We start from the raw sequence: 26,901 nt of genomic DNA on the forward strand, positions 1-26,901 counted from the left end.
GATAGGAACTCCTGAGGGGGCGGACGGTCGGAGGGTGGACCGACCCCAGGGACTAACTGCCGTCCAGACAAGTTTCGAGCTTCTGGAACGGACAGTCCCATCATTTGTGGACATGCAGTTGCAGACTCTGGGACTACATGAGGAGTTATCGGCGAGCATTGGCGGCATGGTCGCACAGCGGTTAGAATTGTTGCTTCACAGCTCCAGGGTCCCAGGTTCGATTCCCGGCTTGGGTAACTGTGCGGATCTGCACTTTCTCTCCGTATTTGCGTGGAGTGTTTCCTCCGGATGCTCTGGTTTCCTCCCACAGTCCAAAGATGTGCAGGTTCGGTGGATTGGCCATGCTAAATTGCCCTTAGTGTCCAAAACTTGTAGCTGGGGTTGCTGGGTTACAGGGATAGGATGGAGGTGTGGGCCTGGGTAGGGTTCTCTTTTCAAGGCCCAGTACAGACACGATGGGCCAAATGGCCTCCTGTACTGTAAACTCTATGATTCCACCCAGTACCTGCAGGTGCAGTTGAAGGAGTCCAACCAGGTGCTGGAGCAGAAGGTAGTGCCAACAATGCGTGCCACCCAGAAGTCCTAGAGGGAGATGGTGCAGTTACTGACTGATGTGGCACAAACTCAGAAGGTGGTGGCACAGTCAATGGGTGATGTGGCGCAGTCCCAGACGGAGATGGTCCACTCCCTGTGCTGCATGGCGGCAAGCGTGCGGACCCTGGTCGAGACCAGAGTGAGCTTCCAGGACTGGCCATGCCAGATGGCAGGGGAGCCTTAGAGGATAGCTCTGCTTGCACCCCAGCCCATGGAGTAGACTGGGGGCCATTGGGCACTCTGGGGGAGGAGGAGGTGATGGAGCCTTGTGCTGGTGACTCCCACAGGGGAGGTGCCAGAACACCGCAGCATCTCGGACTCCCACCCTCATGTCTCTTGTGCATCTGGTGAGCAGCGGGCAGAACAGGGCAGCACCATGCCACCTGGGACACGCATCCAGGCCCAGTTGCCCCAGAAGGTGCCCACCAACAGGGACTCAGGTCGCAGTCCACCTCCACTCCTGCTGTACCATCTGGGGCCCACCTAGATGGAGTGTTAGAGCCTGTAAGGGCAGGGAGTTAGGCACCAGTTACGTTGGCACGGGTGCAAGGCACAGTTTAGTTATAGGTTCTAGGGCACGTATATGTATATACATGTGCACATTAAACACGTGTTACCACTGTTACAAACTGCTCCGGTGCTCTGTCAGACAGGTGTGAGGAGTGGGCTGGTCTGGGCTTGCCAGAGAAATGAGGGGGGGGGGGAGCAGATATTGTAGGTTAATGATGACACTATGACAAAGTAAACACTAGAGGGAGCACCAGAGATGTCATGACTTGCAGACATACAGCTAATGAACACATAGAATAGGACACGGCCAATGGGCAGTCAAGACACCCAGAGGCTACACTTCCACAAGGGGACATTACACAACCCATATATAAGGACAGGGCACACATGGTCTGTCTCTTTCCACAGGCGACACCTAGAGAGTAGGACAGAGGCAGATCAGAAGCATCACACCCACCAGGTGGCTTTGAGCAGGCTAGTTAGTTAGACTGAGTTACTATAGCAAGGTCAGCAGGAGAGTCAAACTCATAGACAACTGTGCTAATGGTTCAATAAATCACATTGAACTTACTTCAAAGTCTGGAGTATCTTTTGGTCAAAGCTGCATCGTGTTTCAGCCTGTGATATCCCAGAGTACATAACACAACATGGTACCAGTAGTGCCTGTTGAATCTGTATAGTTCAACTCAGCAAGATCCGTGACTACCAGCAAAAGCACCCAGGCAAGTTGATCGAGATTCCAGTTCCTCAGCAGCTCAGGTACCACAGCAATCTCAGTGCCAACTGGCGTGCATTCAAGCAGATATTTGAGATTTACACGGTAGCATCCGACCTAGGTGGCGTGGCCGATGCACCATTGCGGGTGAAAGTGCAACAGAAATCTTCAACTCCTTCAAGTACTCCAAAGGGCAGGACAAGAGAGACTTCCAGACAGTCCTGGACAAGTTTGAAAACTACGGCGAGGTGAACACAACAGAAATCGGTAAAACTGCCGCCTATACTCACCACGAGGCAAAGATAGGCTTGCAACAGAAGCAAATGGCAATTTTGATTGACAGCCATCTTGCGCAAAGAGCCACACATGCGCAGTTCCCGAGAAGACGCGAACCGGTGAAACAGTGCTTTGCGCATACACGAGAAGCCGCGCATGCGCAGTTGCAAAAAGGGCGCACAGTGAAGGAAAAGCGATCTGCGCATGCACAATCCATTCCTACGCTCTACATCACAAGCGTCATGATGTCAGAGGCCCTGGACCATGCCCACTTAAAGGGGAAATGTCCGAAAATAGTGAAAAAGAATTTTAAAGCCAGAAAACCCAATTCTTTCACCAGGAACGACAGCACAATGCCTGAACTTCGACCAGTAGCTGAAAGTAATCTCCGCAGAACCCTGCACCAAGCAGTTAGCACCGCCCTAAGAGATGATTTAGTCCTTGAAGACTATGACTCAGATGATGATTTCATCATTGGACGTGGCGACCTCAGTAACAACTCCAAACCTAACAAGATGTGTTGTACATTGAAGCATCCGACACAGTCATGGACGAGTTCTTCGGATTTGAGGATCTTCAGCCCAGCATAGATGACATCCCGACCTATGAGTACAGGATTCTGCTGCGGCCTGACGGCAAGAGACAGAGAGCAGTACAAGCCTCCACAACGAGCTCGTTGACAGACTCCACGATGGAAGCAACGCAAGACTCCAGAGCGCAGTCCTAGCACGAACAAGACCATGAAGGTCGAGCAACCTTATCTGAGCAACCAGCAGCAATGATGCAAGTCTGCCACGCTCAAGTGCACAGCAAGACAACTATGACAGTCTACCACGCTCACACGAACAACAAGAAGACTATGACAGTCTACCCAGATTATTTGAGCCACCAGAAGAAGACTCTGACAGTCTACCCAGCTCATCTAACCGACAAGAAGACACTGAAGGTCTACCCACTGTATGTGCGACAAGTGACAAAGGCTTCACAATTCCCATACAAAAGTGTAACATCTCAGCGAGACTGACATATCTCAGCTAGTGTGTACAGAGGCACTTGACAATCAAAGTGAGGCTACTAGTGTCTCCAGTGACACCACGTTAATTCAAACCTCATCTACTCAAGCTTCTCCACAAGAACCTGAAATGACTCCGACAGAGGACCATCAAGAAACCAAAGATGATTCAGGTGAACCGGACATGACCCCAGACGGGGAGCACCGAGGAATCAGAGACAGCAAGCTCAATGAAACAGCAGATGCCGCAAAGGACACTGACACAAGTAACTTTCTGAAGGACTTGAATTCTCCACTTGGTGTAGTCATGGAGCGCAACAAACACAACAACAAAACCTACAAAAACACAGACAACAAGAAGCGTACCAAAGGCAACAAACACAACAACAAGCACGCCAATAACAACAATGACAACAACAATAGAACAACAACTGGTACGACATGGTACAACTCTGCCCATGAAGGGCAATGTTACTGCCCAGCTCAGAACAATGGCGAGAGTGCCAACATACCATGGCATGTCAACGCATCTTACCAATTCACGTTTGCTACACTACGGACAAGCAAACCAGCTTTCAGGAAAGATGTCATCAAGAATTGCGACCACAAGCATAAAAAAAAGAGTCCACCTCAGACAATGAAGTGATTTGACCATTTGAACACCTCCTGATGACTTCTTGGTTATGTAAACACCAGGACACTGACAGCATTCACAAGGGAATGACAACATCAACATCGACACTTCCATAACAGCACAAGAAAGCCACGTGACCGTGTAAATTCATGAACTTTGGACGCATAACTATTATTTGGTATCGTATAATCCTCAACGTCATCATAACTATTATATGTTTTTGTATAATCCTCAGTGTCATCTTTGATCTTGTATCGTCATCACAGTCATCATAACTTGTACATGTCATCACTTATTTACCTGTTTTTGTTCGTCTCGAACATGTCAGGAATCGTCGAGTGTGCCAGGATGACAGCGTTGTACACACTGTCCGGGTATCGGGCGCAGACGTGAATGATGCGCATCTGATGGTCACACACCAGCTGTATGTTCATTGAGTGGAATCCCTTTGGTGCCCGTAGGGACATGCATCCTGTCGATTACCCCTGGACCTGGGGCATCCCATCGATGGTGGTGAATCCCTCTACCCGGGCATCCTGGTGGGCTTGGTCCAAATTGAAATGGATATATTGGCCCGCTTGGGCATCTAGGGCCTCCGTGACGGCGCGGATGCACCTGTGCACCGAAGTCTGTGAGATCCCGGAGTGGTTGCCACTCGGTGCCTGGAAGGACCCCATGATGTAAAAGTTCAGGACGACAGTCACCTTGATGGCCAAGGAGCAGGTATCCTCCCCATATCCCCCATGGTGCCAGGTGTGCCATGATCTGGCAGATATGTCGCACTGTCTCCGTGCTCAGTCGGAGCCATCAACGGCACTCCAGGTCCGGCAGATTCTCGAGTGACAGGCGGTGCTGGTACACACAAGGCCTCATGCAGCGCATCCTTGGCACCTCCTCCTCCTTGGCCTGTTGGGCAGCTAGTATCTCCATCCTGGGTGGCTGCCACGTGTTCCTCTGCAGCATGCTCCACTGCTGCATGCTCCACTGCTGCACGCTCCACTGTTGCACACTCCATTATTGCAAGCTCCACTGCTGCATGTTCCATTGCTGCAGCTTCCTCCTCCTCGAGCGGCATCAGCTCGTACAGCCGCAGGGCATCCCAGGGCTGCGGCAACCAGCTGGAAGGCAACCATTGATGTTTGAATTCCAATATCTATTGTCTGCAGGGGTGAAAGGCCGGCATGTTAGCTTGGTGCAAACCCCCGTACTCAACCAGGTCAACACAGGCTACACGATGGCCTTGGTTAGCATTGCGGACTCTGCCCCCTCATGTCCCCTCTCCTCCATCCCCGCACCATGGCCCCGTCGGTGATTAGCACTGTGGAGGCCTCAGGCCCCGGTGCCCGTCCCTAATGCCAGAGGTACGATTGGCTGGCAGATGCTCCATGGCCCCCAAGTAGGGGCTACTGTGGGCGTTAGCCTGGGTGGGCCACCGGCAGGTGGCAGCCAGGTGGGGTGTGGTATGGTGGAGTGTAGGGTGTGGAGGTCACTCTGCAGAAACAGGGGCCAGGATGGTTGGTCAGTGGGGTGTTCAGCAAGATGGCGGTCTATGCCCATGGGGGGGTCACCCCGGCTAATTGGCCTGTTCCCCCATACCCCCCCCCCACCCTTGGAAGGGCCCCCTGCACCCCAGCTCGCCCGGCCAGCATCCGGCCGGCAGCCCGTAGTCCTTCTTCTCTGAGTCCTAACTCCTTTTTCTCCCTCATCAGCCACAAAACCGGTTTCACAATTTTTAAAAGGAGAAGTGAACTGCATGTTTACTGTACATGAACTCCGGAACTCATTGACGCTGCTGTCGAGGTGACGGAGAATTACGATTTGGCGTCAAATTGGCACCAGAACCAATTCTCCGTCCAATCGCGTTTCACGATTTCAGTGTCAATCAATGGAGAATCCAGCAGAGGGCATGCTACAAAGTATAAATTCAGTTTTGTTGAAATGCTATTAAAGGATGTCTATTCTGTCACTCAGTGCATCAGTTGCCTATGTTTATGTTTAATGCTTCGTCATTGTTGAGTTTAGTTTGCATGTTACAGTAGAAGTTTTAAAATTTGAAACCCTGTTGCATGATTCCTTCAAGTTGGTCATTGGGAATTCAAATATTTTTTAAAGGTACTGGTCTCTGTGGGGATTGTAACTATGTAAAATTGCATAGTAGGTAAGATTAATCTAGAACTAGATCTCGGCATTAAGAGGAAATTAACAAACAATTTGTATGGGTTTACAGGAAGACGAAGTGGTATACCTTCTCAGGAATTACCAATTTACGAGACAATATAACATTAGTGAACAAATTAATCTTAGCTGATAAGTTTTGTTATGATGGCTCCCCTCCCCCCTTTTCCTACTCTTCACTTGACTGCAACAGGAACTTAAATGCTATGAAAAAAAATCTGAATTTAATGGCTGCAAAACAATAATTTAATTTTTAGAAAAATTAAAGACACTTTCCAGTGATTTGCAATCAGTCAAAAATGATGACACATTTGCATTATTCTACCTTATACATTCCAAGGCCAATATGTGCAGCCCATCAAAACCATACCTTAAGGGAATGTGATGAACCACATTTTCTGTCCCCATTCACAGGATATCCGGACTCAAATTGGTGGGAACCAGCATTAGACAGGCAAAGGACTCTGGCTGAGAAAGGGATGCGCATGCCATAATCTAATCAAGTCATAATGGGAATATACTAGTAATGACCATATTTGGGTCACTGGCTACTTTGAGAGAATGGAACATGTGATAAACCAGCTTACCTTTTGTGTGTTCAAGCACCTATTTTCTGTGAAGACCAGCACAAGGACACAAAACTCTGGAGGCGCAACATCACTGTGTGCGTCTCCATCTCCAGACAACCTGCAGCTCATAAACTCTGCTGTTTTTCAACTCTTCATGTGCCACAGACAGAGATTTTACGAAAGGACCTCACAGCTGCTATCTTTGAAGGAACAAATTGTTTGCCTATATCTTTAAACTGCCTTGGCACGAAACAAAACGGATCACAGAGTTCAGCCTGAGGTCAGCCAAGTTACCGACTTTCAAGAACTGTCTAAAAGTAAATTACTGCGGATGCTGGAATCTAAAATGAAAGAGAAAATGCTGGAAAATCTCAGCAGGTCTGGCAGCATCTGTCGGGAGAGAAAAGAGCTAACGTTTCGAGTCTGATGACTCTTTGTCAAAGCTAACAGACAGAAAAAGTGGGAAATATTTATACTGTGGTGTGAGAATGAAAGATGAGTTATAGCCACAGAAACCCAGGGAAACTGTGTGCTAATGGCCACAGAAACCAAGGGGAAAGAGTGTTAATGGCAGTCCCCAGAGAGGACAAATGGTGTGAAAGGTCAAACTGCAGAGAAACTAACATCAGAAGGTAAACTGTGACAGATGTAGATGTGGGGGGAGGGGAAGGGGGAAACAAAGGGCAGAAACTGTAAGGAAAGGTGGATAAGGTGGGGGGCGGTAAATATATCTAAAGGAAGACAAGAGAGAAAGAAATGGTAAAAGACAGTTAAAATGAAATGGATGAAAACAAATGGGTCGAGGTAGGGTAGAGCTAATCATCTGAAGTTGTTGAATTCGATGTTGAGACCGGAAGGCTGTAGTGTGCCTAACCGTAAGATGAGATGTTGTTCCTCCAGTTTGTGTTGAGCTTCACTGGAACATTGCAGCAGGCCATGGACAGACATGTGAGCGTGGGAGCAGGGTCTTGTGTTAAAATGGCAAGCAACAGGAAGGTCAGGGTTCTGAATGCGTAGACCGAAGATGCTCAGCAAAGCGATCACCCAGTCTGCGTTTGGTCTCTCCGATATAGAGGAGACCACATTGGGAGCAGCGAATGCAATAAACCAAATTGGAGGAGGTGCAAGTGAAACGCTGCTTAACCTGGAATGAGTGCATGAGTCAAGAACTGTATACCCCTTTAAATTGTTTAACCTATCCTCTCACTCTGTAATCTATTTGTGTTTATGTGAAAACCAGAGCTGTTTAATTATTTCTTTTAGCGCATGTGAAGTAGACTCTTCTTTTTAAAGCTCATGAAAACCTATCTGTTTGCATCTTTAATAGTCACCGTATGTAAACAGTTAAATATTCACTGAATTGGTTAGGGTATCCATTTAAAATTCCCTGTTGCAGTCAAGTGAGGAGTAGGAAAAGGGGGGAGCCATCACAGCGCAATTCATAGTAGATGCTAGCACATCACAGCACAATTCATAGTAGATGATATAATATAACTCCACACTAGCTGGATAACGAACTGAAAAATAACAAAGATATATTTCATAGAATTTACAGTGCAGAAGGAGGCCATTCAGCCCATCGAGTCTGCACCGGCTCTTGGAAAGAGCACCCTACCCAAGCCCATACCTCCACTCTATCCCCATAACCCAGTAACCCCACCTAACACTAAGGGCAATTTAGCATGGCCAATCCACCTAACCTGCACATCTTTGGACTGTGGGAGGAAACCGGAGCACCCGGAGGAAACCCACGCACACACGGTGAGAACGTGCAGACTCCACACAGACAGTGACCCAAGCCGGGAATCGAACCTGGGACCCTGGAGCTGTGAAGCATTTGTGCTAACCACTATGCTACCGTGCTGCTAATATTCTTAGTATTGATGTTACTGTATGAAGATCACACTTTTTGGAATACTGATCGTCACTGTTATATTTCCATTTCCATTGTATTTTTGGTGGAGTCAGATTAAAATTGTTACTATGGCAACAGACATTATAGATTGACCTATGGATTATTTTCCTCCCTCTTCCTCAAGGTAACAAATGGGATGTGAAAATAGACAATACTGTATTAAGGAAAACAAAAGCAAAATACTTGTGCAGTTGCTGGTGGTGATCTTGGAGATAGGAGACGTACTGGACCCCGCCTCCGCCAGAATTAAATTCAGATCAGAAAATCCCATGGTCAACCGGCCCGTGGTCAATTGAGATCCTTATGTGGCCAATTAATGATCGCTTAAGGGCCTCAGACCACCACCGCTGGTATTAGCCCAGCTGCAGGGTGGGGGGGGGGGGGGGGGCTCTGTCACCAGGAGGCATGAATTGACAGGTAAAACTGCGTGGACAACTTGTCACTTCCCCGGGGTGGGGCTGGCGGTGGTGGTCCCTCTGATCAGAAAAGGTGGCCCTTTGGAGCCCTTGCCACCGACCTCCCCTGCACACCTCTCCCCGTTACTAGCAGCACCCTGAGAAACCCCTTCCCCACTTTACTTATCTGTGGCCTGGGAGGCCCCACACTCCTGGGAGTCCAGTGCCTGTACTTCTGGTAGCAGCAATGGCTTTCCCATTAGCACTACTGAGTATGAGTTGTCCACCTCTGACTGCCAGTTAGCTCTCGGTAGGCGAGACATTTGCCCCTGGGGTCTTGATTCCAGGGGAATGCCAGTCGCTGACCTCTCCACTGCCTGTTTGGTTTATGCCTTGCCAAAATAAAGGCAGCGCAGGTCTCTCACTAACTCTCCAGCCGGCAGGCGAGATTACTGACACCTCAACAAGATTCCGCCCATTGTATCTACGGGAAATACTCAGCAGGTCAGGTAACACCTGTGGAAAGAGAAGCAGAATTAACCTTTCTCGTATCAGACATTAACATTGTTTCTCTCTACACAGATGCTGCCAGGCCTGCTGATTACTTCCAGAATTTTCCATTTATATTAACATCAAGAAGGAATTCTGTTTGTCAATAAATGCAATGCTGGCTGTTTCTAACCATTCCACCATCCACCCAGAGTATTTTCAGATGACGATATCTCTAATATTAATATTAATAGTAATCAGACTATATTCCAGATCTCTTGGATTATGTAAGGTTGTAACTTTGTTTCAATTTTTCCTACCATTTGATCAGAGGGGAAGGTGCTCCCTGGATGACGCAGGAAAGACTAACTTTCATCTTCTCCCAGACTGTGTGGTGCCTCAATCCAAGCACGAATTCGGGTGCGAGGGCAGCATGCTCTGCAGCAAATTGTCTCTCCTCTTCTGCTCTTCTCTCTGCCTAAAACAGCGTAATTCTACACATTGAGTATTGTCAATACTGTTTATCTAGGCCTTAAGATTAGACTGTGCATTACTTACAAAGGAATTGACAACATATTTACGCATAGGTCTTCTAACCACTAACTTTGAATGTTAACACACTTCAAATAAAATAATTAAACCTCCATTGAAATAACATACAGTGGAACACACATGCATGTGCAATGTAAGTCTGAGGACATACAGTGAGTCCTCATTTCAAGTTGTGGTTGTATTTCTAAAAATTATGACTTTAAATTAAATACTGGTCTGATAGGAATCAATGTGCAACCTCTAGTTATGTTCTGCAGAAACTTCTTTATCAGAAAAAAAAACAAGTAATAAAACATTACAACCTCGAAGTTGAAATAGCTTCCGCTGGGAAATTCCTATATTGATAAATGAACTAATTTAAAAAATAAAATGAGCTTAAAATTAGACAGGAAAAATGTAATTTTCCACTTCCAGTGCCTCCTGCTCGCCGTGGATCCTGCTTCCTGAACCTCCACTCACTAATCCTGCAGATCCACCCACCCTGACCAGCTGACCGTGGGCCCCACCACACCCCACTCCCTGTCCCACTCTCTGACTGAACCCGCTTCCTGTCTCAACCTCTGACTGAACCCCACACACTGACTGAACCCCACTTCCTGACCCACTCTCTGACTGAACCCCATTTCCTGACCCACTCTCTGACTGAACCCCACTCTTTGACCCACTCTCTGACTGAACCCCACCCCTGGCCCACTCTCTGACTGAATCCCGCTTCCTGACCCACTCTCTGACTGAACCCCACCCCTGGCCCACTCTCTGACTGAACCCCACCCCTGGCCCACTCTCTGACTGAATCCTGCTTCCTGGCCCACTCTCTGACTGAATCCTGCTTCCTGACCCACTCTCTGACTGAACCCCACTTCCTGACCCACTCTCTGACTGAACCCCACTTCCTGGCCTACTCTCTGGCTGAACCCCACTTCCTGACGTACTCTCTGACTGAACCCCACCCCTGGCCCACTCTCTGACTGAAACCCACTTCCTGACCCAATCTCTGACTGAACCCCACTTCCTGACCCACTCTATGACTGAACCCCACTTCCTGACCTACTCTCTGACTGAACCCCACTTCCTGACCTACTCTCTGACTGAACCCCACTCCCTGGCCCACTCTCTGACTGAACCCCACTTCCTGACCTACTCTCTGACTGAACCCCACTTCCTGACCTACTCTCTGACTGAACCCCACTTCCTGATCCACTCTCTGACTGAAACCGACTCTTTGACTAAACCCCACCTCCTGACCCACTCTCTGACTGAACCCCACCCCTGGCCCACTCTCTGACTGAATCCCGCTTCCTGACCCACTCTCTGACTGAACCCCACTTCCTGACCCACTCTCTGACTGAACCCCACTCTCTGACTGAACCCTACTTCCTGTCTCAACCTCTGACTGAACCCCACTTCCAGACCCACTCTCTGACTGAACCCCACTCTCTGACTGAACCCCACTTCCTGACCCACTCTCTGACTGAACCCCACTCTCTGACTGAACCCTACTTCCTGGCCCACTCTCTGACTGAACCCCACTTCCTGACCCACTCTATGACTGAACCCCACTTCCTGGCCCACTCTCTGACTGAACCCCACTTCCTCACCCACTCTCTGACTGAACCCCACTCTCTGACTGAACCCCACCCCTGGCCCACTCTCTGACTGAACCCCACCCCTGGCCCACTCTCTGACTGAACCCCACTTCCTGATCTACTCTCTGACTGAACCCCACTTCCTGATCCACTCTCTGACTGAAACCCACTCTCTGACTGAACCCCACCTCCTGACCCACTCTCTAGCTGAACCCTAATCTCTGACTGAACCCCACTTCCTGACCCACTCTCTGACTGAACCCCACTTCCAGACCCACTCTCTGACTGAACCCCACTCTCTGACTGAACCCCACTTCCTGACCCACTCTCTGACTGAACCCCACTCTCTGACTGAACCCTACTTCCTGGCCCACTCTCTGACTGAACCCCACTTCCTGACCCACTCTATGACTGAACCCCACTTCCTGGCCCACTCTCTGACTGAACCCCACTTCCTCACCCACTCTCTGACTGAACCCCACTCTCTGACTGAACCCCACCCCTGGCCCACTCTCTGACTGAACCCCACCCCTGGCCCACTCTCTGACTGAATCCCGCTTCCTGACCCACTCTCTGACTGAACCCCACCCCTGGCCCACTCTCTGACTGAATCCTGCTTCCTGACCCACTCTCTGACTGAACCCCACTTCCTGACCCACTCTCTGACTGAACCACACTTCCTGGCCCACTCTCTGACTGAACCCCACTTCCTGACCTACTCTCTGACTGAACCCCACCCCTGGCCCACTCTCTGACTGAAACCCACTTCCTGACCCAATCCCTGACTGAACCCCACTTCCTGACCCACTCTATGACTGAACCCCACTACCTGACCTACTCTCTGACTGAACCCCATTTCCTGACCTACTCTCTGACTGAACCCCACTCCCTGGCCCACTCTCTGACTGAACCCCACTTCCTGACCTACTCTCTGACTGAACCCCACTTCCTGACCTACTCTCTGACTGAACTCCACTTCCTGATCCACTCTCTGACTGAAACCCACTCTCTGACTAAACCCCACCTCCTGGCCCACGCTCTGACTGAACCCCACCCCTGGCCCACTCTCTGACTGAATCCCGCTTCCTGACCCACTCTCTGACTGAACCCCACTTCCTGACCCACTCTATGGCTGAACCCCACTCCCTGGCCCACTCTCTGACTGAACCCCACTTCCTGACCTACTCTCTGACTGAACCCCACTTCCTGATCCACTCTCTAACTGAAACCCACTCTCTGACTGAACCCCACCTCCTGACCCACTCTCTGGCTGAACCCCAATCTCTGACTGAACCCCACTTCCTGACCCACTCTCTGACTGAACCCCACTCTCTGACTGAACCCTACTTCCTGTCCCAACCTCTGACTGAACCCCACTTCCAGACCCACTCTCTGACTGAACCCCACTTCCTGGCCCACTCTCTGACTGAACCCCACTTCCCCACCCACTCTCTGACTGAACCCCACTCTCTGACTGAACCCCACCCCGGCCCACTCTCTGACTGAACCCCACCCCTGGCCCACTCTCTGACTGAATCCCGCTTCCTGACCCACTCTCTGACTGAACCCCACTTCCTGACCCACTCTCTGACTGAACCCCACTTCCTGACCCACTCTCTGACTGAACACCACTTCCTGACCCACTCTAAGAAGTCTTACAACACCAGGTTAAAGTCCAACAGGTTTGTTTCAAACACGAACTTTCGGAGCGCAGCTCCTTCCTCAGAGACTGGGTCAGGAAGTGGGGTTCAGTCAGAGAGTGGGTTTCAGTCAGAGAGTGGGTCAGGAAGTGGGGTTCAGTCAGAGAGCGGGTTACAGTCAGAGAGTGGGTCAGGAAGTGGGGTTCAGTCAGAGAGCGGGTTACAGTCAGAGAGTGGGTCTGGAAGTGGTGTTCAGTCAGAGACTGGGTCAGGAAGTGTGGTTCAGTCAGGGACTGGGTTCGAAAGCTCCGAAAGCTAGTGTTTGAAACAAACCTGTTGGACTTTAACCTGGTGTTGCAAGGCTTCTTACTGTGCTCACCCCAGTCCAAAGCCGGCATCTCCACATCTTGACCCACTCTCTGACTGAACCCCACTTCCTGGCCTACTCTCTGACTGAACCCCACTTCCTGACCCACTCTCTGACTGAAACCCACTCTCTGACTGAACCCTACTTCCTGTCCCAACCTCTGACTGAACCCCACTTCCAGACCCACTCTCTGACTGAACCCCACTTCCTGACCCACTCTCTGAACCCCACTTCCTGACCAACTCTGACTGAACCCCACTTCCTGACCCACTCTCTGACTGAAACCCACTCTCTGACTAAACCCCACCCCTGACCCACTCTCTGACTGAATCCCGCTTCCTGACCCACTCTCTGACTGAACCCCACTTCCTGACCCACTCTCTGACTGAACCCCACTTCCTGACTGAACCCCACTTCCTGACCCACTCTAAGAAGTCTTACAACACCAGGTTAAAGTCCAACAGGTTTGTTTCAAACACGAACTTTCGGAGTGCAGCTCCTTCCTCAGAGACTGGGTCAGGAAGTGGGGTTCAGTCAGAGATGGGTTTCACTCAGAGAGTGGGTCAGGAAGTGGGGTTCAGTCAGAGAGCGGGTTACAGTCAGAGAGTGGGTCTGGAAGTGGTGTTCAGTCAGAGACTGGGTCAGGAAGTGTGGTTCAGTCAGGGACTGGGTTCGAAAGCTCCGAAAGCTAGTGTTTGAAACAAACCTGTTGGACTTTAACCTGGTGTTGTAAGACTTCTTACTGTGCTCACCCCAGTCCAAAGCCGGCATCTCCACATCATGACCCACTCTCTGACTGAACCCCACTTCCTGGCCTACTCTCTGACTGAACCCCACTTCCTGACCCACTCTCTGACTGAAACCCACTCTCTGACTGAACCCTACTTCCTGTCCCAACCTCTGACTGAACCCCACTTCCAGACCCACTCTCTGACTGAACCCCACTTCCTGACCCACTCTCTGAACCCCACTTCCTGACCAACTCTGACTGAACCCCACTTCCTGACCCACTCTCTGACTGAAACCCACTCTCTGACTGAACCCCACTTCCTGACCCACTCTCTGACTGAAACCCGCTTCCTGACCCACTCTCTGACTGAACCCCACTCTCTGACTGAACCCCATCTCCTGACCCACTCTCTGACTGAACCCCACTTCCTGACCCACTCTCTGACTGAACCCCCCTTCCTGACCCACTCTCTGACTGAACAACACTTCCTGACACTCTCTGACTGAACCCCACTCCCTGACTCACTCTCTGACTGAATCCCGCTTCCAGACCCACTCTCTGACTGAACCCCACTTCCTGACCCACTGTCTGACTGAACCCCACTTCCTGACCCACTCTCTGACTGAACCACACTCCCTGATCCACTCTCAGACTGAGCCTCAATAATCCCCTCCTGCAGAAGCCGTTGGACGTCTGACTTGATGAAGTTCCTGTCCTGTGCACTGTACCATTTGCTCCTCGTGGTGACGGGCTTAAAGTCCGGGGTGAGGTTTGCAAACAGTGAAGGCGGATCGACCATAAGGGTCGTGAAGCCACAAACGGTGAGGGGGCGGGGCAGGGGTTCACCAAATTTCGGATTAAGGCTTTGGAGGTGACATTGCATCGAGACCCAGTAACAGGGCAGTGCAGAGATGGGGGAGGACGTAGAGTCTGAGGTTGCTACAGTCTACGCCCTGAATGGTGAGGGTCGCGACGCAGTACTGCCTGATTTGCACGAAATGGGATCCGGAGACCAAGGAGATTTTCTGGGTGACGGGATGTACCGGGAGGGAGCAGCGCCTTACCGTAGCAGGGTGGATGAATCTCTCTGTGCTCCCGGAGTCAAAGAGGCAGGTTGTCTCGTGCCCGTTGATCTTTACCGTTGTCGTAGCGGTTGCGAGGTTGCGGGGCCGAGACTGATCAAGGATGAGGGAAGCGAGCTGCAGAAGATGTTGGGAGGTCCCGAGCTGATCAGCGGTGGCGGAGGTATCGGCGGGCCGCGAGCAGACAGGCGAGCGGGGTCCTGAAGCGCAGTCCAAGATGGTGGCACCCACGGGGCGTACATGGCGGGTGACATCAAAGATGGCGGTGCCCACGGGCCGCACGTGGCTTGTGGTGGAGAAGATGGCGGTGCCTCTGGATCACACATGGGTGGTGTAGCGATGCCGGGTCTGGAAACAGTGGCGACCGACCGGGCCTGGCAAACGGAAACAAAGTGGCCCTTCTTCCCGCACCCATTGCAGGTCACGCTCCGCGCCGGGCAGCGCTGCCTGGGATGTTTTCTCTGGCCGCAAAAGTAACATTTGGGCCCTCCGGAGTTGGTCAACTGCCGTGCGGCACAGGCTTGCGGTGTAATCGAGTCGGCCGCTAGTGGGGCCCACAATGCCAACAAGGGTGCCGCGCGGTCAGAGGTATAGGCCTCCAGATTACGGGAGGCCACTTCTAGTGAGTTAGCAAGCTGCACAGTCTCTGCAAGGTCGAGCGTACCCCCTTCCAATAGTCACTGGTGAACGTAAGTAGACTTAATGCCCGTGACATAAGCGTCTCTGATTGGTGTGTTGGACTGCCGAAACTGCTAGGCAGTTACAGTTCTTACCGAGCATCCGTAGAGCCCGCAAAAAATCGTCCTGAGATCCCCCGGGAGTTGCCGACTCATGGCCAGGAGGTGCCTGGCATACACTTGATTCGCCGACTTGATGTACTGTCCCTTTAGTAGCGCCATTGCTTCTGTGTAGTTGGGCACGTCCCGAATGAGGGGAAAAACTTGTGGGCTCACTTGTGAGTAGAGGATCTGGAGCTTCTGTGGGTCTGAGAGTTCTTCAGTGGCTGCTCTGAGGTGTGCTTCGAAGCAGGCTAGCCAGTGCTCGAAGATGGCAGTGGCTTCAGCTGTGTGAGGGTTCAGCTCCAGGCGATCAGGCTTGATTAAGACGTTCATCTCATAAAATCTTGTGCAATAAATTGATGTACCATCAATGACCACGAGACATGAATGGTGAAACAATCGAGGCTTTATTGCACAAGATGTTGAGGCTCTGAATGGGTGCAGCGCAGGAGAGCATACACTTTTATACAGTGCCTGCTGGGGAAGAACCAGCAGGCTGGGATTACTGTGGAACCTGTGATGCACGATCAATTGCACAAAGACTTGAGTTGGATACAACTGAGGCTTTATTGCTCTAAGATGTGTGGCCTCCCACAGCAGCTGGCGAAATGGCTGCAGCATGGGGGACACACATATTTATACTCTGCCTACTGGGCGGAGCCAGCAGACAGGGACTACCAATGTACCTGTAGCACAGGTCCCGCCATACATCACCTAATAGAGGTGCAACGGTGGTTTACCACATTCACCCCTGTTAAAATTGAGTCCGGTGGGGGTGGTGGAGAACTATATACAACAAATGGTTATTGTTTTTTTTACATTTACATTTACATCTTTTTTTGGTAGAGAGAAAAAAAAATGTCTTTTGAAGTCCAGTGGACCAGTTAGAGGTTTAACCGGTCCAGGGCCTTGATGTGCCGCTGGGAGCGACGTAGCGGTGGCGGCGATGCGATTCTGGTCTGATGTCCGGTGCCTCCGGGAGCGTACCTCCTCGGGCGTGGGCAGGGGGAGGACGGATGGTCGCGGGGGGGGGGTTACTGCTGGGAGCGCCGGGGGAGGGGAGGGTGGTGCCGGGCCGAGGGTGTGTGTGTGTGGAACCTGCTGGTGCCAGGTCCCTGAGGGAGACAGTATCCTGGCGGCCATCGGGGTACGCCATGTAGGCATACTGGGGGTTTGCATGGAGCAATTGCGCCCTTTCCACCAACAGGTCCACCTTGTGGAGTCGGACGTGCCTCCGGAGCAGGACGGGTTCTGGACCTGGGAGCCAAGTCAGGAGCGATAGCCCTGGGGAAGGCAAAAAGACGTTCATGGGATGTGTTGTTAGTGGTGGTGCACAGTAGTGACCGAATGGAGTGCAGTGCATCAGGGGGGACCTCCTGCCAGTGAGAGGCCAGGAGGTTCCTGGACCGTAGGGCCAGTTGGATGGCCCTCCATACCGTCCCATTCTCCCTCACTACCTGCCCGTTTCCCCGGGGGTTGTAGTTTGTCGTTCTGCTGGAGGCGATACCCCTGCTGAGCAGGAACCGACGCAGCTCATCGCTCATGAAGGAGGATCCCCTGTCACTGTGGATGTAGGCAGGGAAACCGAACAGAGCGAAGATCATGTTGAGGGCTTTGATGACGGTGGCAGATGTCATATCGGGGCATGGGATGGAGAAGAGGAATTTGGAGTACTCATCGACCGCACTGAGAAAATACGTGTTACGGTCGGTGGAGGGGAGGGCCCCTTGGAAGTCCATGCTGAGGCGTGCACGGTCCGGCCGGTAGACGTGGGGCTTGCATTCTGCACAGACTTGGCAGTCCCTGGTGATTGTCCGAACGTCCTCGACGGAGTAGGGCAGATTGTGGGCCTTTATGAAATGGTACAACTGTGTGACTCCCGGGTGACAAAGGCTGTTGTGCAGGGTCCGGAGTCAGTCTACTTGTGCGCTGGCACATGTACCTCGGGATAGGGCGTCTGGGGGCTCATTGAGCTTACCAGGGCGATACAAAATCTCATAATTGTAGGTGGAGAGCTCGATCCACCACCTCAAGATCTTATCATTCTTGATCTTGCCACGCTGTGTGTTATTGAACATGAAGGCTTACGACCGTTGGTCAGTGAGGAGAGTGAATCTCCTGCCGGCCAGGTAATGCCTCCAATGCCGCACAGCTTCAACGATAGCTTGGGCCTCTTGTTCAACGGACGGGTGCCGAATTTCTGAGGCATGAAGGGTGCGGGAAAAGAATGCCACAGGTCTGCCTGCCTGATTGAGGGTGGCGGCTAGGGCGACATCTGATGAGTTGCTCTCTACTTGAAAGGGCAGTGTCTCGTCCACTGCGTGCATCCCGGCCTTGGCGATATCGGCTCTGATACGGGCGAAGGCCTGTTGTGTCTCGGCCGTCGGGGGAAGATGGGTTGACTGTATGAGTGGGCGGGCCTTGTCCGCATAGTTTGGGACCCACTGAGCGTAGTACGAAAAGAACCCCAGGCAGCGATTGAGGGCCTTGGGGCAGTGGGGGAGGGGAAGCTCCATGAGGGGGCGCATGCGGTCGGGATCGGGCCCCAGAACTCCATTCTGGACCACATAGCCGAGGATGGCTAAGCGAGTCGTGCTAAACACGCACTTCTCCTTGTTGTAGGTGAGGTTGAGGAGAGTGGCGGTGTGGAGAAATTTGGCACGGTTGGCGTCGTGGTCCTGCTGGTCATGGCCGTACATGGTGATGTTGTCTAGGTACGGAAAGGTGGCCCGCAAACCGTACCGGTCGATCATTTGGTCCATCTCCCTTTGGAAAACTGAGACCTCATTGGTGACGCCGAAGGGAACCCTAAGGAATTGATAGAGGCGACCGTCTGCCTCAAAGGCAGTATATGGACGGTCCGATTTACGAATGGGGAGCTGGTGGTAGGCGGATTTGAGGTATACCGTTGAGAAGACCCGGTCCTGTGCAATCTGATTGACTATATCAGATATGCGAGGGAGGGGGTACGCGTCGAGCTGCGTGTACCAATTGATGGTCTGGCTGTAGCCCACGACTAATCTGTGTTTCTCCCCAGTTTTAACTACTACCACTTGGGCTCTCCAGGGGCTGTTGCTGATCTCGATGATGCCTTCCCGAAGCAGCCGCTGGACCTCAGACCTGATGAATGTCCTGTCCTGGGTGCTTTACCGTCTGCTCCTGGTGGCGACGGGCTTGCAATCTGAGGTTAGATTTGGGAAGAGGGAAGGCGGGTCGACCTTTAGGGTTGTGAGGCTGCACACAGTGACGGCTGGTAGGGGCCCGCCGAATTTCAGGGTTAGGCTCTGGAGGTTGCACTGGAAGTCCGGGAGATTTTTTGGTTGGCAGGGTGTACTGTGAGGGAGCAGCTCCTTACCGTATCCGGGTGGATGAAGCTTTTGGTGCTCCCGGAGTCCAGCAGGCAAGAGGTCACGTGTCCATTGATTTTAATGCTGGTCGATGCGGTGGCCAGGTTTTGCGGATGAGACTGGTCGATTCTCACTGAGGCGAGTCGTGGTCGGTCATCGCTGGTGTCGGATGATGGGGAGCCCGGGGGGCACAGGTCCTGGAATGCTGGCGGTGCCCATGTGCCGTGGGGAAGACAAGATGGCGGCGCCTGAAGATCCTGAGGAGGACAAAATGGCAGCGCCCATGGGCTGCACGTGGCGGGGGTTGAACAAGATGGAGGCGCCCATGGGCCACACGTGTTGCTTGGAGGGGAAGATGGCGCACCCGCTGGCCGCGCTTGGTCTGAGTGGGAGAAGATGGCGGCGCCCACTGGCTGCCCGTGGTCTGAGGGGGAGAAGATGGCAGCGCCCTCTGGCGTGGTCCGTGGAGGTGAAGATGGCGGCGCCCATTGTCCGTAAATGAGGGGGGTGGGGGGATAGCGGCAACTGCGCGGGCCTAGCACACGTGGCAAAGTGCCCCTTCTTGCCGCAAACCTTACAAAGGGCAGCGCGGGCTGGGCAGCGTTGGCGGGGGTGTTTCTGCTGGCTGCAAAAGTAACATCGGGGACCCCCGGGGTTCGCTGGCTGGTGCATGGCGCAGGCGTATTGGCTGGGTAAGGCCCCCGCTGGGGCGGCCGTCTGTGGGGTCCACGATGCTTAGGAGGGATGGGCCGTGCGGCTGGGGGTGTAGGCCTGAACATTGCATGAGGCGACCTTCATAGAGAGCGCTAGTTTCTTTGTCTCTGCTAGATCGAGTGTGGCCCCTTCTAACAGTCGCTGGTGTATGAGGTCCGACCCAATCCCCGTAACAAACACTTCCCGCCTGAGGAGGTTTGAATGTTCAGTGGCCGTAACGGCCTGACAGTCACAGTCCCGGACGAGTGGGATTAGGGCCCGCCAGAAGTCTTCTATGGACTCACCAGGGAGTTGTGAGCGAGTGGCGAGTACATGCCTGGCGAAGAGCGTGTTCGTCTTCTGAGCGTAATTCTCTTTGAGAAGCGTCATGGCTTTGGCGTAGTTCAGCGCGTCCTGGATTAGCGGAAAAACGCTGGAGCTCAACCTTGAGTACAGTATCTGTATCTTCTGAGCCTCCGAGACAGGGCTGGGCGCCGAGTTGATGTACGCCTCGAAAAAAGCTAGCCAGTGTTGAAAATCCTTTATGGCGTCGCTTGAATGTAGATCCAGCTGCAGGCGATCCGGTTTGATACGGAGGTTCATCTTTTGCAAATCTTAGAGCAATAAATTGATGCACGATCAATTGCACAAAAACTTGAGTTTGATACAACTGAGGCTTTATTGCTCTAAGATGTGTGGCCTCCCACAGCAGCTGGCAAAATGGCTGCAGCATGGGGGACACACATATTTATACTCCGCCTACTGGGCGGAGTCAGCAGGCAGGGACTACCAACGTACCTGTAGTACAGGTCCTACCATACATCACCTAATAGAGGTGCAACAGTGGTTTACCACAACCTGTAATACAGTGGCAGTACCGTAATACGCATAGTGTGTTACCAGTGGTGTTTACCACACTCTGCTGCAAACACAAGTTGCTGGTCATTGCCGCATATTCCCACCAATCACTACCCTCTCTAAAATATATGCGGCCTAGCTCTTTGAGACTCGTGTACCCACCCATCCAAGGTCACTGCCTCTGCATGAAATCTCTGTTAATGTGTTTGGCATGTCATTGCCAGTGCTTTCGAAGTACCGCTCTGTCACTGTTAGAACATTTGAGCATTACATAGCGATAGTGTAGAACTAATAATGCATACAGTAAATAAAGGCCACAAAGGTGATAATTCATATTAAGACAGCTGAAATATAAAGAACATTGTTTATCCTTGTTTCTCGCAACCTTTTTGGATAATTTCCTACTCTCGCCATTCATCTGACTCCATTCCCTTAATTAAAATGTTGGAGATAGCATATCTATTTAATTGTACCACAACTCATAATCATCATCCATGATTATAATTAAAATTTTATCCTGTGCCTGTGCATGAGTATCGCACAATCATTTATGTTACCTGCTCACGAAGAGCTGTGTGATCAACCTTTGCTAACATTAGTTTCTGAGTTTTGTAGTAGCTTTCATCCACTTTTTTCATCTCATTTCCAAATAAAACTTGTTTTGCCGGCTCCTTCTCTCTTCTTCCATACCGTCTGCCTCTTTCAGTTCTGCACAAAAGGATGTTCTGGAATCAATTTTTCTTTTCACAAGAAACGGAAACAAGTTAATTAACAACTAAATTCCCTTCACCACAGATTCTTGGTCAAGGCCTAAAATCCAACGTTTTGGCCAAACTTTTGACCACCCCCTCCTTCTCCTCTCTTTTAGTAGCCTCTGTGACATTCCCTGGGGTATTTTTCTACATTAAAGGTGCTGTATACATGCAAGTTTTTGTTATGGTCTACTGTTGTTCTTGACACTGTGAAATTATTGTTATTCAGTCACGTTTTTTACATGGCGATCAAGAGGAGGAGAAGCAGCACATGCAGTGAGACAATAACGTCAGCCTTTCTGTCAGATTATTCTTCATACCATTATTGCACAATGCCCGAAGATGCTTTATCAAAGTAAAGCTGTTATATAAATACAAGTTGTTGTTAAAAGACAAGGGCTCAGCTGGTGTGTCTAAATTTCAAATTGCTAACTATATGCCTACTCAAAGCAATTCTTACACTGAACTCAACTGATAAGAATTGAAAGCAAAAACATTCCAATGAGTCACAAAATCCACAGAGAAAGATGATATGTTGCTAATAATTGAAAGCATGGCATAGATCCAATTTTAGCTACACAATAAAACATATTTTGGATTCATTAGAGGGCAGACCAAGCGTGTAGAAATAGAAAATAAGCACCTTCAAGCTTTTGAACTGACAGCTGAATAAATGAGAACAGTTGGTCAGTCTGCCCAGGAGGTACTAGGCTCCACCGGTTTATGTGGAGCTGTGATTTGTTGGAAATCCTTAAGTGTTAAATTAATCGAGTAACACCTTTTACTTAATTATCTCTTTCTGACACCTCTGCTACAACCAACATTGGGGTGTATCAGAGATACTCACAAAGCTTTTCATCACTGCTCCTAATCCCCCTTTCTTTGGCTCAATAGCATTGTCCTCTTAGGTGCCCTTGGGTGTTTTTTCTACTTCAAAGGCACTACATGAATGCAAGTTTTTGTTGTTTTGTTGTTGCGATTGATACTGAGTTTTTTTTTCATTTCTTGGACTTTTTAAACAAAGACACCACTGCAATAACAGTGAGTCACTGCTATACACTGTTGACAGGATAGGCACAGCTGACATAGCAGGAGAACTTTAGAGAGAGAGAGACTGTTTGCAATGTGCTAATTCTATAGCCCAGCCATCCCAGAGGATGTTCTATTCCTGGATGAATCCAGTGTGTGAGATATCAACCCATACTTATTCATCAGAATGCACCTCCATTCTGAGGTCACTTTACATTAAAACTCCAGTGTCATTAACCACTTGTGTCACTACATAAAAGAAAGCTATGTTTAGGAACAAATGCAATTGATGGAAGTTTCCTTAATGTTGGGTTTGTAAGAAATTATAAATTTGTGGGGATAATTGTATTTCTGGCTCAGTTAAAAATCAAGTTTGCACAAAGAAGTGAGTTGAGATCATTACATCTTTGTACAAAACATTGGGGGTAATTTTATCTGAACTACCATAGACAGAAAATGACAATGTCAAATTGGCTGAGGGGAAAACAGAAATTCAAGAAAAATAACATATTCCATTTACATCTTTCTGACTTTTGGCTTGGTCTTCAAGTATCTCACAAGATCAAGTGAAACATTGGAATGTTGGAAATAGACAATTTATTGTTATTGTAACAACATTTCCAAGCAGATAAAGCAAGACATAGCATTGGTCGAACTTTGCATTAGATATAATAGTGTGGGCAGCACGGTGGCGCAGTGGTTAGCATTGCTGCCTCACGGCGCCGAGGTCCCAGGTTCAATCCCGGCTCTGGGTCACTGTCCGTGTGGAGTTTGCACATTCTCCCCGTGTTTGCGTGGGTTTCGCCCCCACAACCCAAAGATGTGCAGGCTAGGTAGATTGGCCATGCTAAATTGCCCCTTAATTGGAAAAAATGAATTGGGTACTCTAAATTTATTTAAAAAAAAGATATAATAGTGAGACTAATTGTGCTTGCTATTACCCGCACAATGAGCTTGTCAGAAAAAGTTGAAGTTTCCCCATTACAGTGCAAATACATTTTTATTGGACCAAGTCGTAACGACACCCAAACAGGCTATCCAAACTGGAAAATTAACTTTAACAAGTGTGAAATCTCATACCTTCAGATTTTAATTATTGTTGGAGATTTAAAAAATAAAATATGCAATTCATTTTTACTTTTTCTTTCTACTCATTTTATTTCTCTCTCTTAATTCCATCTTTCTTTTGCTCTCTTCATTTTGGTTTCTGAGCCTGATTTGACATTGAATGACATATTCTAACTGAAACTTATTGGTTCATACTCTGTATTTTCTTTTTGCATCATTATCAGAAGACAGTAACATACAACGATTCTAATGTTCTATGGATAAAACATGCAGACGGTTATTTTAAGAGGAAAATAGTAATCAATAGCTAACATCAATATTCAAAGTCAGTTGCATAATGCTACAGTAACTAAAACTTAGAAACTTAACCAAAATGTCAGCATGAGTGACTAAATTAAAATTTGCACAAACCCACAATCTCTAGCCATTGGCTCACCTCAGAACGTGAGTTGCAGTTTTCCTCTCAGCTGGCTTTTTTTTTAAGCGAGAGGAATGATCAAAGTTTTCAGGCTTATTTTGATAATGATGCAGAAATCTGGTTGCCATGTTCTTTTCTAGAACACAAACAGTTGGATATTTAATGCACCTTTGGCAGTTGGATGAACACATTTCATAAGTTATTCTGGAGTTGGTTGGCAGCAGATGAGTAGGAAATAGATTCAAACCTGGGATTCTCCACACAGTAACATTTCAAATTTTTCCGCACTATTTGTATGATGAGCAGAGGTTTAATCAATTCACACAGGAAGTGATAGGACATTTTGATGAGTTACTTCAGGTTACCCTTACGATTGTCACAACAGCCAGTTTAAGAACAATTCAGTATATAGGAACATAGGAATTAGGAGCACAAGTAGGCAATTCAGCCCTTCGAGACTGCTCTGCCATTCAATCAGATCATGGCTGATCTTTTCCTGGTCTCAAGTCCATCTCCCCACCTGTTGCCCATATTCCTTTAACCCGTTTTCTATCAAAAATACATCTATCTCTTTCTTGAAACCATTTAATGACTCAGATTCCACCGCACAATGGGGCAGCGAGTTCACCACCCTCTGCAAGAAGTAGTTCCTCCTCATCTCAGCTCTAAATCTACCGCAACTCAACCTATATCCATGACCTCTCATTCTAGATTTCCCCACAAGGGGGAACATGTGGCTTTTGTTTACTTTATCAATCCCTTTTAGTATTTTATACAGCTTGACCCCTCTCATCCTTCTAAACTCCAGTGAGTATAAGCCCAACCTGTTTAATGTCTCCTCACAGGTCAACCCTTTGATCTCCGGAATCAATCTGGTGAACCTTCTCTAAACTGCCTCCAATGCCACCACATTCTTCCTCAAACAAGGAGACCAAAACTAGACACAATACACCAGATGTGGTCTCACCAACACCCCATACAATTGCAGCATAAGAACATAAGAACTAGGAGCAGGAGTAGGCCATCTGGCCCCTCGAGCCTCCTCCGCCATTCAATGAAATCATGGCTGATCTTTTGTGGACTCAGCTCCACTTTCCGGCCTGAACACCATAACCCTTAATCCCTTTATTCTTCACTATCTATCAACAACACTACTCTGCTTTTATATTCCAGTCCTTTTGCAATAAACGCTAACATTTCATTTGCCACTCCACCCTCTCAGTGAGAAAATGTTAACCATTATGGGGATGCCTGGACAGTAGATACACTTAACAATGGCTGGATTGGGAAATAAAAAATTGAATTGTTCAGAGGATGGTTACTTTTTTAGAAACCAGAGAGTTTGGAATGTTATTGCCCAACATTGTTTATTTCTCAATGACATACATTTATGATGCACACATACATGAGTCATGCCCAAGCAAATTCCTAATATGGTCTGACATAGAAGCCAGGTGAAACTAAAGTTGCCATATGTGTTATGGACTTAAACTTCAGTCATTCTGTAAATGACCTTAGCAACTTCAAAGACAACCAATAAAACAATGAGGATGACAGAATTTTTGTATCAATTTCATTTGTTTTCAAACAATCTTTAAAAGGTATTGGGCTGGATTCTCCGGGCCCCCAGCTACGTGTTTCTCGATGGTGTGCCGTTCGCTATCTTCTCATCGCTTGTCAATGAGATTTCCCATTGTAACCACCCCACGCCGCCATCAAACCTGCTGGTGGGGATACGCTTCCGGCAGGAAGATTGAATCGCATTGGCTGGAGAATTCCAGCCATTGTAATGTTATTGATTAATTTTCTTAAAGGTTGAACTTATCGATTGTGCAACCCCTTGGCTTTGAGCAGGATTGACATATTTCATTAGTACTCTCCAGTCAAACCCGGAAAATGAGGTCTGGAAATCAGAGTAATATTTCCATTTAGATAATTTATTTGTAATTTGTGCCTCAAGGTTTTTGTAGAGTCATAGAATCATACAGCACAGAAAAAGCCTTTTGGCCCATCACACCGCGTCTTACCTATTTCTCCAGTTTTTGCGCCAACGTTTGTGACCATTCCTAATTCCCTTTGATGTGAGCTACCTTCTTGAACTATTGCAGTCCCTGTACTGTAGGTTGTAGATACACTTACAGTGTTGTTAGGAGGGCAGTTCCAGGACTTTGACCCAGCGACAGTGAAGGAACAGAAATAAAGTTCCACGTCAGTGTTGCATGACTTGGAGGGGAACTTTCATGGTGTTCCCATGCTTCTGCTTTCAGTGTTACTCTGAGTGGTGGAGGTTGCATTCTGGGAAGATGCTGTCGAAGGAGCGACAGTGCATCTAGTTGATGGTACACACTGCTGGCACTGTGAGTGTAAACACTCCCACCAATGCATTGCTGGCACTTCGGTAGTGGAGGGAGTGAATGTTTAAAGTAGTAGATGGGGTGTCAATCAACGAGGCTGCTTTGTTCTGAGTGGTGTTGAGCTTCTTGAGTGAAACTACTGAGGCATACGGAACAGATAGGTCCACAGTGTGATCAAGCTGCTCCATCAGTAGCAGCAGGAACCAAACAGCCTTCAGTATTTTCTTAGTACAATCTAAAATTCGGCCAAAGTTTCTGGCCCACTAAAATCTAATAATTTGTACCAGGAGTGCAATTATTGGATGGATTGTGACAGTCAACCAATATTCACTGTCCAGGTCATACTCAACGAATATTCCTTG

The 26,901-nt window shown here is 49.2% G+C and overlaps 1 protein-coding gene across 1 annotated transcript in view; it reads right to left on the minus strand.

Annotated features, from left to right (window-relative positions):
* The window catches only part of myom3 (myomesin 3), a 175,781-nt gene extending 149,474 nt beyond the window's left edge, over positions 1–26,307 (minus strand). The window contains exons 1-4 of the mRNA XM_038795011.1: positions 26,213–26,307; positions 24,204–24,321; positions 21,476–21,626; positions 9,605–9,762 (exon numbers count right to left, since the gene is read on the minus strand). Coding sequence (XP_038650939.1) covers positions 9,605–9,762; positions 21,476–21,626; positions 24,204–24,321; positions 26,213–26,249 — 464 coding nt within the window. The 5' untranslated portion in view covers positions 26,250–26,307. The remainder of the gene's footprint in view (positions 1–9,604; positions 9,763–21,475; positions 21,627–24,203; positions 24,322–26,212) is intronic.
* Between the last annotated feature and the right edge of the window lie 594 nt (positions 26,308–26,901).

This window comes from Scyliorhinus canicula, chromosome 1 (assembly GCF_902713615.1).
Source record: "Scyliorhinus canicula chromosome 1, sScyCan1.1, whole genome shotgun sequence".
Classification (NCBI taxonomy): domain Eukaryota; kingdom Metazoa; phylum Chordata; class Chondrichthyes; order Carcharhiniformes; family Scyliorhinidae; genus Scyliorhinus; species Scyliorhinus canicula.